This window comes from Cetorhinus maximus, chromosome 32, assembly GCF_964194155.1.
Source record: "Cetorhinus maximus chromosome 32, sCetMax3.hap1.1, whole genome shotgun sequence".
Classification (NCBI taxonomy): Eukaryota; Metazoa; Chordata; class Chondrichthyes; order Lamniformes; family Cetorhinidae; genus Cetorhinus; species Cetorhinus maximus.
This window is the reverse complement of record NC_135910.1, coordinates 9,532,918-9,546,300: the sequence shown is the minus strand read 5'-3', so window position 1 is coordinate 9,546,300 and position 13,383 is coordinate 9,532,918. Positions and strand designations below refer to the sequence as shown.

Sequence of the window (13,383 nt, the reverse complement as noted above, 5' to 3'; positions counted from 1 at the left end):
GGTGAAGACACTGAAATCATTCCTCTCCAAAGCCTTTTCTACCCATTAGCTTCAAAAAAACTTGACACTTTCTCGCTCAACCTGATGTGCACTGAAAGTCCGCATTCTATCTTCCACTAAGTACTTCAATCATACAGAATCTATGAAGGATACCAGTTCCTTCCACTGGGCAGAGCATTCTACAGCCAGAACCAGTCGCCTCTGCAAGAGAAGTCATTCTGATATCATCTATGAGCCACAGTCAGTGCTAAGAGTACGTGAGGAGAGCTCAAGGGCAATTAAATATTTAAAAAACTGAATAATTGGAACTATAATAAAACCCTGGCTGCTTTCTCACTGGATTTAATTTTTTTGTAAACTTTTTGTATGACACTTCAGGCAGCAAGTCGTTCTATACAATGTAGTTTGAGAATTATGGTTTGGAAGTCCTATTTGAATGTCCATGTGGAAGGAGGGTGCACAAAACAATTCTTCCATTACTACAACAGCTGGCTACTATTTTGCTGGAAATAAGTTTTAAGCTGATGTTTAGGCATTTCCATGCTATCTGAAATGTGTGTAAAAATAGTGCTGCAACACCCATTTAATTAACACAAAAAAAAAACTGTAGACAGGATGCATCTGTAAGAAACAAAACTTTCGTTTTTCAACCTTTCACTCTTTGTCAGAGGACTAGCATTTAAAAAGGAGAACACAGACACACACAGGAAAAATAGATTGATATGCAAAATGTTTATATGGCAAATTGGTAACAGCTAGATGTGAGAAGTGGTATAAGCATGGGACAATGGGAGGCATAATGAAAGAAATCAAAAATGTGAGAGTGGGAATAGTTAAAAGGGGCAGAGAGAGGGGCACGTGGCAGAGTAGCATAAATTGGCAAAGCAGAGGAGATTCTAATCATCTGGGGGTAGGGCAGGTGGGGAAAAACAGACTGACACCAAGGGTGCCAACCCTGCCAACACAGTATTTCAATAACAAGAACAGAAAATGCTGCAAAAACTTAGGTCTAACAGCATCTTTGGAGAGAAAAAAAAAACAGCTTACATTTCAAGCCCTTATGACTTTTCAGTATTTCAGTAATTCACAGCCCAGGCGTTGACCTGCTTGGCTATCCTCCACACCCATATCAGTGCTGGTAACCATCCCACCCAAGTTAGGAAGGCAGCTATATTTAAAGTCTGAGGTTGTGGGATGCTCCTATGTAAAGATTTAGTGATGGTTCTCGAACTTGTGTGACCTTCATTGGAAGAATCAGGTGGTCATGGGTAAGAGTGGGATGGTAAGTTTAAATAGCAAAGGACAGAAAGTTTAGTTGTACCTGCAGACAGCAGGATTGTTCAAGTACTCATTTAACCTGCACCCAGTTTCCCCAGTGTAGAGAAGCAAATGCAGTATACTGACTTGGATGAAGTACGTGTAAATTGCTGTTTCACCAGAAGCAGTGTTAGGGGTTCTGATCAGTGGACAGGTGTTGCATCTCCTGTGCTTGTATGGGACAAGTGCCAGATGAAAAAGAATTTGTGCTGGGGATGACAGGGAAATAAATTACCACAATAGTAATGTCTGTGTGCTCCAGTTTATGCTACTGTCCCAGCAGCACACTGTCTACTGACTGAGAAGATGAAGGGCATGATTCTTGCTCTTTGAGTTAAGTAGTGGGAGTTGCTACAGTTTAGTGTCCCCATGCTGTGGATTAAGGAAAGCTGCTGTAAGCCCATTTTGATTTGTCAGAAATATATGGTGAGGACTGGACTGGGATTTTTCTTCATCATTTCTCCTGCACTGTCACTTTCTCAACTGTCACATAGTAAGATCTCAAGGGCAGGGCATTGGGAAGGTCATTGATGCCAGTGGAGCCAAGTTGTTGTGTGAGTCATACTTGGTGAGAAGCTTTGTTTTGCTGGGAGGAATGGGAGAGAAGTACATGACCTTGTAATGCTTTGAGGCCAGCAGTATTTTGTTGAGAAGCCTCATCCTTCTTTATAAAGAATAAGGGTGACATTTTGATATGACTGATGTAAAGGTGGCCTTAAAATTAACCTTTCCAAATCTATGCTCTTGAGAAATGCAGTACACTTATAAGGACTTTGATTTTCCTATTTAGACCTAATTTCAGCAAACGAAATGTAGCTCAGATTTGGGGAGTGGCAGCTCTTCTATCAGATTGTACATTGTGCATCTCAAGATAACATTGCATAAGAGAAACATAGTAACATAGTCCCATAGAATTAGATGCACTTTTTCCTTTCACGGTGGCACTAGTGGGTTTTACATTGCATTTCTGTCTCTCTATACATGCCTTGAATAGTGACTGTCACCTCAAGTCCCAAATACTTTGCCAGATTTTCACTAAGCTGTTCTGTTCCATGAGTTTCCTTGACTTATACAGATTAAATCGCTGTGATTCATTTATACCATGGTCACGTATGTGCAGGGGTGAATTTTTTCTCAATCCTGGATTTTTCTCTTGGCAATTGCATGTATTAAGCTGTTTTTTTTCTACATCAGCAACACCTTGATTGATCTCCAGGATCATTTTTCTCCATTTTTTTTAATGACAGATTTTGTTTTTTGAGCATTATACTGCCCTTATTGTTTTAAATGGAACCATATAGTTTTCAAGTGTTTTGCAAGGTCAAACAGAGGGGGAGAACCTCACATGAAATGGAACCTGGAATCTGTATATGTAACTTGTCAGATACTTTGGGTTCTATTTCTGAGATAGCAGCCAGTTAGTGACTCTTATTTATGCATTTATAATGCCAAATTTGGCCCTGAATAATTTCTGTCTTGAGATGCTTTAAGAGATTATGTAACTTCTTTTAAACTACACAGACAAGTGTGCACAGTGATCATTCAATGTCTGAGCTGAATTCTGTAGTTCAGCAAACATTCAGGGCATGTGAACCTCCAATATAGAACTTTTGACAGGTATGTGGTTCTTGAGCCCTGTAGTGGAGAACATAGGCTTAACTGGGCAAACTTGGTATACCCCTGTAAGTCATCTAAAGGGTATTGGGAGGCTGGGGAGCATTAGAGCGAAGACAGATGTGAAGAAATGCTAAACCCATTTTTAATAACATGCCCTCATGGTATTGATTTATTGATGTAATGAGATTTTTTACTTCAATATTTTGCCTCATTTATATAAATATACAAGATATTTGGATAGTGGGGGTAGTGGCTCATCTGTAATAACTTCAGAAAATTCTTTTAAGTATCCCCTCGTGGGCCAAATCCCTTTCTTGTTTGCAACATAAAACTTTTAAGCCTAGGAGGGAAATACTTGAGGCATAGGTTTCTCCTTCCACTTTTCTGCTTCCTACTTCTGTATTAGCCTCAGGTACACTCTGGAGTACACTTGTGTATCTTGCCCAAGTAGCTATTTGCCTTTGAGCCTTGAAGGCTACCATGAATGTCAGCAGGCTACTCAACTGCATGGGCATTGCAGCCAAGCCTCATCTTGTCCTTGCCCAACACCTATTAATTTCAAGCAGAGGTTGCAGAGGCAAAAATGGTGAGTAAGACCCCTGATCAATATTCTTCCTGCTCCCCAACAGATGCTGAAGTTTAAGTGTCAGACCATCTGGTGCTGTCCCAACTAAAATAAACTAATTACAGACACGGCATTGATCCTGTTGAGTCAACTTGCCCATTTCACTTCTTCCCAAAGCACTGATCTTGCAGTTTTGGTTTGGCTGAACTTGAATTCAACAACTTATTTCAGATATGGTCACTGGCCAAGTTTAATCATTGTTGGACCTATTCATGATGTACTATCAGTCAACCATCAACACAGATACATTATCAAGCTTCTAATTCTATTATACTTTCTGGAACCTGTTCTGAAACATGGCCCACAGTGTCTGCTGTCTATGGGAGTATTTGCATTTGCATAAGCTATCTTCACTAGTTAGTTTAAAAGGAAATATGTAGACACGGCTCACTTTGTATACAATGGACACCAATGCGGAAAATGTATACACAAACTTCCAAATGAACCAACAGCGTGTTGGGAATGCTGCTACTTGAGGGCTCAAACACAGAAGAACAGCTTTTCTTAAATCACTTCTCACACACTCTGACCTGCAGTCTTTCAGTGTTAAAATGTGTTTCTTCTGTAATTTCATCTGTGTGCTGTAAGCTTTAAAGTGCAAATAAAGAACTATGATGTGTAGAGAATTCTTTCTAATTGTAATCTTTTGCTTCTATGGTGTTCATTTACTGTAAAATGTATGATGCAGGATTGAAGTTTCAAGCCTGTGTCGAATCTGCTTGCAACCGTATGTTTGATGGAGAACCATCTTTCAAACTGCCATTTGTTGCTGTTGAGGCATAAAAGTGGTAAGATAATGTTCACTTGGACCTTGTGCCCTAGCACTGCTGTAAGTAGATTCATTTATGTATTAGTTCTGTCTTCCTTTGTGCAAACTATGGTTTTGTTGTATATACTTTTTAAATTGACTTCTAATAATTCTGTTTAGTATTACATGCTTGGGGAAAGCTACTTAATCTAGTTCTGAAAGTGGGACCTCGTGTAACAATTTTTTTATATTTTATTCATGCCAAATGAGATTTGTTCGTTAAGATCTTTTTCTGCTTCTATTTCAGAGCCTTCAAATAAACGCTCAAGATTGCCTGCCTTGCTTGGCGATGCTCCATCTAGCTTTGGTGAGTAATAGTGCATGAAAAAAATCCTTCTCTCCAATTTGAATTCAACTTGAATTTAAAATGTGTGCGTACCCAGCACTCAGGATAGAGCTTTAGATTCAAGTCCAGAGACTTGAGTCCCAGGCCTGCATTTTAATTGTTCCTTTCCTTACTGGGAGAGGAATAAATCTGTTTGTACTGAATAAAGTCACATTCAATATTTCTTGCCTGTGTCTCATGTTGCAGAAAATGGGGGAGTGATTGATGAATGATGTGCTAGTTTGTATCATTGTCAACTGTGGATGGACTTGCTAATCTCACTGGATGAAATCTTGCACACGGCCCTACCATGTGTTATACCAACAGCTTAGTTCCACATAAAATCTTTTAAACTTGTGCATTTTGAAACTCAAGCTCTCTTTTCAGTCTGAACCCCACAATGTTCTGAAATTGTTCTCCTTCCAAATGATTTGTATACTGTAATAGAATTAACAATTGGTTTGCATTCGTCTCCATTTTTAGCTATGGGTGTTAGCTACTCTGAAGTCTTGGCAGAATATTTGCAGGGGAAGAAAAAACATTGTGTGGCACATTGCTTTGTTACACAAACTGCTGATGCTGTAATGTACAATATATGGAAGGCCACTTTTCATTATGTGGGGTGGTTGTGGTTGGGAATGGAATATGCTATCTTGTCTTAAAGCAAGGATTGAACGTATGAGCGCTTGCAGCTTAATGGAGAAAATCGCCACGCCATTGTAGGAAGGAAGCCATTTTGAAAGCTGATCAAAAACTGATCCTGTTTTGCTTTAATGCTTCCCTTTAGCTATCCACCTGCAAAAGCAAAAAAAAAAATCAAGGTGACTTCACTGGCCTTATGAATGCATTGCTACACTACTGGTAATTGATGTGTCCTGTTTTGAGGTTTGTTTTCGGCAGTACTGTCTTGTAGTCAGAGATTGCTTTTCTTTAAAGAGGTTCATTCCCCAGGGCAATGTCTCCAAGCTGCCTGGTTTAAATTTCAAACAATGCTTGGCAGTTAACAGTCTGTCACCATCCACTGGTGCATTCCCCATTGCAACACCTCTACCAATCGGAGACCACTTGTCAACCAATCAGCACACACTTCTCATACAGTATAAAATATTGTTTCTCCTGACATTGGTATTTTCTTGCGAATTGTCCTGATGAGTGCAAGACGAAAAGCTTTGACAAAAAATGTATTTATTTTCAGGAATCTGTTTAATATTGAATAAATCTGAAAGAATGGGGTGTGCTTTCTCCTCACGCTGTTATGTGCCTAAGAGTCAGTGGCTGTCTAAACTGGCCCCACTGCAGGCTCCCCAGGCAAAGTGCTTGTTTTGGTCTCTACTCGATGTCTCACAAAAATATTATGTTAAAAGGTTACCAGTACCCTTGTGTTAAACTTTCTTAATTTTCCATTATACTGTATAAAAGGGCCTTTTTTAAAAAAAAAACAGTTGGATACTGGTGTTGATTTGTGGAAGATTGAGTCTGTATCTCAAATAACTTCTGTATCTCAAATAACTCCTTCAAAATATTTTGTCGCAGAGTTTTGCAGAGCTTGTTGGGGAGGTTGGGCCTTCATCTTAGTTAAAACTTAGTTGGAATTCAAAATTTTAATTGTTTGAGGATGGTTCAGATTTTTAATTACAACTTTTAAATAGCTAGCTATTTTAACCTAAACACTAGATTTTTGGTGTGGGATTTTTGTTTGATGCTCTAACCAGATGGGTGTCGTATATGCTTGGTGATCAGAAGAGGGTACAGATGATCAGTTAGAGCTCTGATGTAAAAGAAAGGACGTGTTTTTATTGTGTGTCCTCCAATCACCCCAAAACACTTTGCAGCAAATGAATTGTTCTTAAAGTACAAACATTATTACATAGACAAATGCCACAGAGAGATTTTACATGTTTTGTATATGGGGTGTGTATTTTCTTGCCTTCAGCATTTATTCCAATTTAAATCACTTCAGCAGCAAGCTTTTTTGTGGGTTTAAAAATAAAGGTTATTTATTATTCCACATTTGCCCCAGAGGTTTAAAAACACAACATCTCATAGGAATGAACAAAATACCTTCCTGTGCATTAAAGCATACTCCCACATACATAGGAACATGGAAGCAGGAGTAAGCCATGCGGCCCATCAAACCTGCTCCGCCATTGTTAGATCATGGCTGATGGCCTACCTCAATGTTACTTACCCATGCTATCCCGTATCTTTTGATGTCATTAGTATCTTAGAAATCCATCAATTACTGTCTTGAACATGCTCAATGACTCAGCTTCCAGGACCCTTCTCTTGTGCAATATGAATCTATGATTTAAGAGACAGATGCAGGCTCAGACTCGTGCTACACCCATTCTCCCTCACACACGTGCCTATTCAAACTCTTATGAAATCTCTTAAACCCGAATAAATGATTCCTTGTGGTTTCAGCTGTGTTGTCCAAATGTAAGTTTATTACTCACACCATTAGTTTGATAACTATTACAATAGACTCAAAACCTGGTTTCCTGCAGACCAAAGGTGATCAAACCTGGCCTCTGGAGATGTTGGACGTCTGACTGTTCCGTGAGCTCTCAGCCTAGAGAATCTGTTCCCTGAGACTCTTTATCCTTGTTTGTGAATCATGTCCTGATGTCAAACTCTGCAGTTCAAATGTCAGAAGTCACATGGTATGCTGCAGCCACCTTAACAGCTTTTGTATTCACTTTTATAAAATATAGCTTTAAAATTTGTAATATCTTCAAGCCTGTACTGGGTGTGGCACAAGGCAACCAGTCTATACTCCATTTCCTACAAATAGCAAGATCAATGACCAGTTAATTGGTTGAGAAGTAGATGTTGCCTACAAGAGTTTCCTGCTTTTCTTTAAAATAAAAAAGCACCATGGGATCTTCTACCTGCCCATGCTTATGCACCTCCTGACAATGTAGCACTTCCTCAGTACTTGGTATCAATATAGTTATGTATCCGTGATCTGGAGTGGGGCTTGAATGCATGGCTATCTGATTTAGGTGCAGTTATTGACTGATGCAAGTGACCATGTTGTTTCAAAGAACCAGCCTAAAGGGACAAGACCAGCTGAGATTTTATCCTAAATTGGCATTTTCTTTTGTTTGCTTCAGTAGTGTTTCTGACCATGCTTTTGTTTTGCTTTGAACAGGTCATGGCTACACTCCTTCAACATACCACGGCTTTTACGATGATGATGACTACGCTGCACCACATCATTATGAAGACAGGGGAATGGGTGCTCCACCACCGCCACCTCAAGTGGGAGGTCCTCGTAGGGGTCCACCTTCACGGCGCTACACACCTCAGTATGGTGCTCCAGTGCCACCGCCACCACCACCTCTACCAAATGCTGATTACGGTCCTCTGGCTGATAGTCCAGTACTGATTGTTTATGGGCTAGATACTAAGAGGATGAACCCAGACAAGGTGTTCAATATCTTCTGTCTTTATGGCAATGTGCATAAGGTATGTTTGCACTGATCTTGATGTATGGCTCTTTTTTTAAAAAAAAAAGTCAAAAATTGTGATTTGCTCTTAAACTTTATAGCCCCTTTTTTTTTTGAGGCTTTAAGCTCTTAAAACTGCATTGCCATTTCTGATGGACTGCTGTGACATCTCAATTCATAAGTGCAGAAAGCTGCCATAAATTCTGCAAAATATATAAATGGTCTGGTCAGTCAGGTGGGCAGAGCAGTGGCAAATGGAATTCAACTCGGAAAAGTGTGAGGTAATGCTCTTGGGGAGGGCTAACAAGGCAAGGGATTACACTATGAATGGTAGGACCCTGGAAAGTACTGAATGTCAGAGGGACCTTGGTGTGCATATCCACAGATCCCTGAAGGTAGCAGGATAAGGTGGTTAAGAAGGCATATGGGATATTTGCCTTTATTAGCCAAGGCGTAGAATACAAGAACAGGGAGGTTATGCTGGAACTGTATAAAGAGCTGGTTAGGCTACAACTGGAGTGCTGCGTGCAATTGTGGTCACCACACTATTGGAAGGGTCTGATTGCAGTGGAGAGGGTGCAGAGGAGATTTACCAGGATGTTGCCTGGGTTGGAGAGTCTGAGCTATGAGGAAAGATTGGATAGGTTGGGGTTGTTTTCCTTGGAGCAGCGAAGGTTGAGAGGGGACCTGATAGAGATGTATAAAGTTATGAGGGGCATAGATAGGGTGGATAGGAAGGCACTTTTTCCATTAGTAGAGGGGTCAATAACCAGGAGGCATAGATTTAAGGTAAGAGGTAGACTAAGAGGGGAGTTGAGGGGAAATTTTTTTACCCAGATGGTGGTGGAAGTCTGGAACTCACTGCCTGAAAGAGTGGTTGAGTCAGAAACTCTCGTAACATATAAGTATTTAGATATTTACTTATGTTGCCATAGCCTCCAGGGCTATGGGCCAAGTGCTGGAAAATGGGATTAGTGTAGCCAGATCTTTGTTGACTGGTGTGGACATGATGGGCCGAATGGCCTCCTTATGTGCTGTAAACCTCAGTCTATATATTGATCCCATGTGTGATTTTGAGTAAATTTGTGACAGATGTACATTTGAAGTGTAGTTATTGTTGAGTGTGGTTGGGAAAATGTGGCAGCCAATTTGCCCTCAGCAAGACCCTAAAAACAGATATGAGCTGCACAACCACGTAATCTGTTTTGCTAATGTTAGTTGATAAATATTGACCAAACATTGAGAGAGCCCTGAAGTCAGCTTTTGCTCTCTCATTCCTGATCTTTTTCTCACCTCCCAAGGTGTGGTATAGCATGGCTGATAGCATCACTACCAGCAGCAATGTTCACTCTAAGCTGTGTGGCTGTACAGCAAACTGGAAGTTACTGCACACAAGTGCTCCCCTTTAAGGTACTGCGTATACACAGCCATGCAACAACGTTTAGAAGTACTATGCATTTACCAAGAATAGGCGGCACACAACAAAAAAAAAATGGTGGATTCTGACCACCAGAGTTCCAGTTCTAGGCTTTTAAAAAAATATTCACCTGTGCATTAAAGACTATAAATCTTTCTGTAGGTTAAATTCTTAAAAAGCAAACCTGGAGCTGCCATGGTGGAGATGGGAGATGGATTTGCAGTAGACCGCGCCCTCACATGCCTAAACACCGAAAACTTTCTGTTTGACCAGCATATAAACGTGTGGTAAGAGAACTGTGCTGTCTGTGGTTCTTGGACCGAGTAATTTCGCCTGGTGTTTGAGTGTGTGTTGCTGAGGTTTGTTTTCCCCTTTCTGTAGTGTATCGAAACAGAAGGTTATAGTTCCTGGCCAGTCATTTGAGTTAGAGGATGGCTCCTGTAGTTTCAAGGATTACTCAACTAACCGAAACAACCGGTTCACAAATATGAAACAAGCTGCCAAAAATCGAATCCAAAAGCCCAACAACATGCTACATTTCTTCAGTGCTCCTCCAGCCATTACAGAAGATATATTCCATCAGGTTTGTATTTAATATATTTTTTCTGAGGTATCTCCGTTCTTCTGTGGTGGCAGCAGGCATCTACTTAGTGATACCTTCTTCTCAAATCTGCTGATGTCATGTAGCACAGAATTGAAGTTCCCCAACCTCTGCTGTGGTGTAACAGTGCACAGCCCATTGTGCTATTTACTAAGGCTTAAGAACACACAAAATAGGAGCAGGCGTAGCCACATTCCACTCAAACATGCACTGGCATCCAATAAGATGATGACTGATCTTCTAAACCAACTCCACTTTTGAGTTCTATCTATATATCTCTTGCCTTAATTCCTAAAAATCTGTTGATCTCAGTCTTGAGCATATTTGATGCCTTAGTATTCACAGCCTTCTGGAGAACTCTTAAAGATCCGCAACCCTAGTTTTCTCACTGGCGTATTTTAAGTATTGGTGTACTTATTGGCTGCTAGAACAGTTGTTATCGCAAAACTAATCTTGGAGAGAGATTTTTGTGTTTATCATGCTCTGTTTCAGTGTTTGTAGATGGAGGGATGGATATTTGTACTTTATAATGAATAACCGATGTCTTTTAGATCCAAGATTTTATAGTATATGCCCCTTAACGTGGGAAAATAGACCCCAAGTATATTTTATGCCTTTGCTTCTCTTGGAACTTTTAAGTGATGCTCAACAAGGAGACAAGCAGTAGTTATCAGGAAATTTTCTGGCCTTGTTTGACCTGAAGCTATGAGATTTCATGGACTCTGGAACGAGTCTATGTTGTAGGCCACATCCTTACAACTTTTGAGTCTTTATCTGCTTTTGATGCTCTGACTTTCCAATTTGGTGGAACTTGTGTTCACACTTCTGCAATCCATGAGCTGTTCGCAGGTAAATCTTTCTCTTCCTTGCCCACTTCCTAAAATGGACCAATTGCTGCTCCAGGAGAGTAGTTGGAGTGCAAAGGTTACTGGCATTTAACAAGTGGCGCTTCTACTGAGTAGATGAGGAGAATGAAGTGCAGTTTTATTTTTGCTCCACATTTGGTGATTGCTCTAGACGTCTGATTTCTTGGTTGATGTCCAGGCGGAGGCCAGGCTGCTAAATTTTCATTTTATTTACAGATATCCGATAAAGTTAATGTGAAGAAACCTAAAAGCATTATATTTTTCAGTGGGAAAAGTAAGTGACTTGTTCTAAGAATTATTCTTTATAGCTCGGGTTAATTTTAGAGTTGTTTGTCACTTGGATTTCAAAATGTGAGGAATGATGGTGGGTGTATGAAATTTTCAATTGTTAGTGTTCTAACACTCTGTGGAACAAATTTAAATTTTGTCACAGAATCTTTACAGTGCAGGAGGAGGCCATTCGGCCCATTGAGTCTGCACTGGCTCTCTGAAAGAGCATCCCACCTAGTCCCACTCCCCTGCCTTATCCCCGTAACCTTGCACATTATTTCTTTTCAGGTAGCAATCCAATTCCCTTTTGAACACCTTGATCGAACCTGCCTCCCACCACCCTTTCAGGAAGCTCGTTCCAGGCTCCAACCACCTTGTGGGTGAAAATCTTTCTTCACATCACATTTACTCATTTTGCCAATTATTTTGAATCTGTGCCCTCTAGTTCTTGATGCTCTTTTGAGTGGGAACAGTTTCTTACTATTTACCCTGTCCGTACCCCTCAGGATCTTGAATACCTCTAACAAGTCTCCTCTCAGCCTTCTTTTCTCCAGGGAAAACAGTCCCAACCTCTCCAATCTATCCTCATAGCTACAGTTCTTTATTCCTGGAATCATTCCTGTGAATCTACTCTGTATTCTCCCCAGTGCCGTCACATCCTTCCTCGAGTATGGTGCCCAGAACTGGATGCAGTACTCCAGATGAGGCCTAACTAGTGTCTTATACAAGTTCAACATGACCTTTAGGCGTATAAAATTATGAGTGGCATAGATAGGGTAGACAGGAAGGAACTTTTCCCCTTGGTGGAGGGATGAATAACCAGGGGGAATAGATTTAAGGTAAGAGGCAGGAGGCTTAGAGGGGATGTGAATTTTTTCACCCAGAGGGTGATGGGAATCTGGAACTCACTGCCTGAAAGGGTGGTAGAGGCAGAAACACTCATAACATTTAAGAAGTATTTGGATGTGCACTTGCAATGCCATGGCAAACAAGGCTATGGGTCTAATGCTGGAAAATGGGATTAGAATAGTTAGGTACTTGTTTGACCGGTGTAGACTTTTTCTGTGCTGTAGACCTCTACGACTATGACTCCTTACTCTTGTACTCAATGTCCCTATTAATAAAGGCTAAGATACTATATGCTTTAATAACTGTTCTCTCAACATGCCCTGCCTTCTCCAGTGGCTACTGTGCGATAACACCGAGGTCCTTCTGTTCTTGCACCTCGTTTAGAGCCTCTGCCTTACTTTATACTGTCTCAACATATTCTTCCTGCCAAAATGAATCACCTCACACTTCTCTGCATTGAACTTCATCTGCCACCTGTCTGCCCAATCCACCAACATTTCTGTCCTTTTGAAATTCAAGACTAATCTCATCACTGTTGGCAACACTGCCAATCTTCGTATCATCTACAAATATTGAAATCATGCCCTGCACACCACAGTCCAGACCATTAATATATATCGGGAAGAGCAAGAATCCCAATACTAACCCCTGGGGAACTCCACTACAAACCTTCCTCCAATCTGAAAAACAACCATTTATCACTATTCTTCGTTTCCTGTCGCTCAGCCGATTTCTTATCCAAGTGCCTATTTTCCCTTTTATTCCATGACCTAGAATTTTGCTCTCAAGTCTGTTACGTGACACTGTATCAAATGCCTTTTGAAAATTCATATACACGACTCAACAGCGTTTCCCTTATCAACCTTCTCTGTTACCTTAAAAAAAAACTCCAGCAAGTTAGTTAAACATGATCTTCCCATAATTAATCCATGCTGGCTTTCCTTAATTATCCTGCAGTTGTCTAAGTGGCTATTGATTTTATCCTGAACTATAGTTTCCAGAAGTTTCCCTAGCACTGAGGTCAAACTGACTGGTCTGTAATTGCCAGCCTTATCCTTGCACCCCTTTTTGAACAGGGGTGTAACATTTGCAATTTTCCAGTCCTCTGGCACCTCCCCTGTGTCTAAGGAAGACTGGAAGATTATCACTAGTGCCTCTGCAATTTCTACTCTCTCTACCCTCAGTACCCTTGGATGCATCTCATCTGGTCCTGGTACCTTATCTATTTTAAGTAAA

At 40.6% G+C, this 13,383-nt stretch overlaps 1 protein-coding gene across 1 annotated transcript in view; it reads left to right on the top strand.

Annotated features, from left to right (window-relative positions):
* The window catches only part of LOC144671372 (heterogeneous nuclear ribonucleoprotein L-like), a 48,340-nt gene that overhangs the window by 23,272 nt on the left and 11,685 nt on the right, over nt 1-13,383 (top strand). The window contains exons 7-11 of the mRNA XM_078533241.1: nt 4,615-4,674; nt 7,847-8,163; nt 9,724-9,848; nt 9,943-10,144; nt 11,245-11,302. Coding sequence (XP_078389367.1) covers nt 4,615-4,674; nt 7,847-8,163; nt 9,724-9,848; nt 9,943-10,144; nt 11,245-11,302 — 762 coding nt within the window. The remainder of the gene's footprint in view (nt 1-4,614; nt 4,675-7,846; nt 8,164-9,723; nt 9,849-9,942; nt 10,145-11,244; nt 11,303-13,383) is intronic.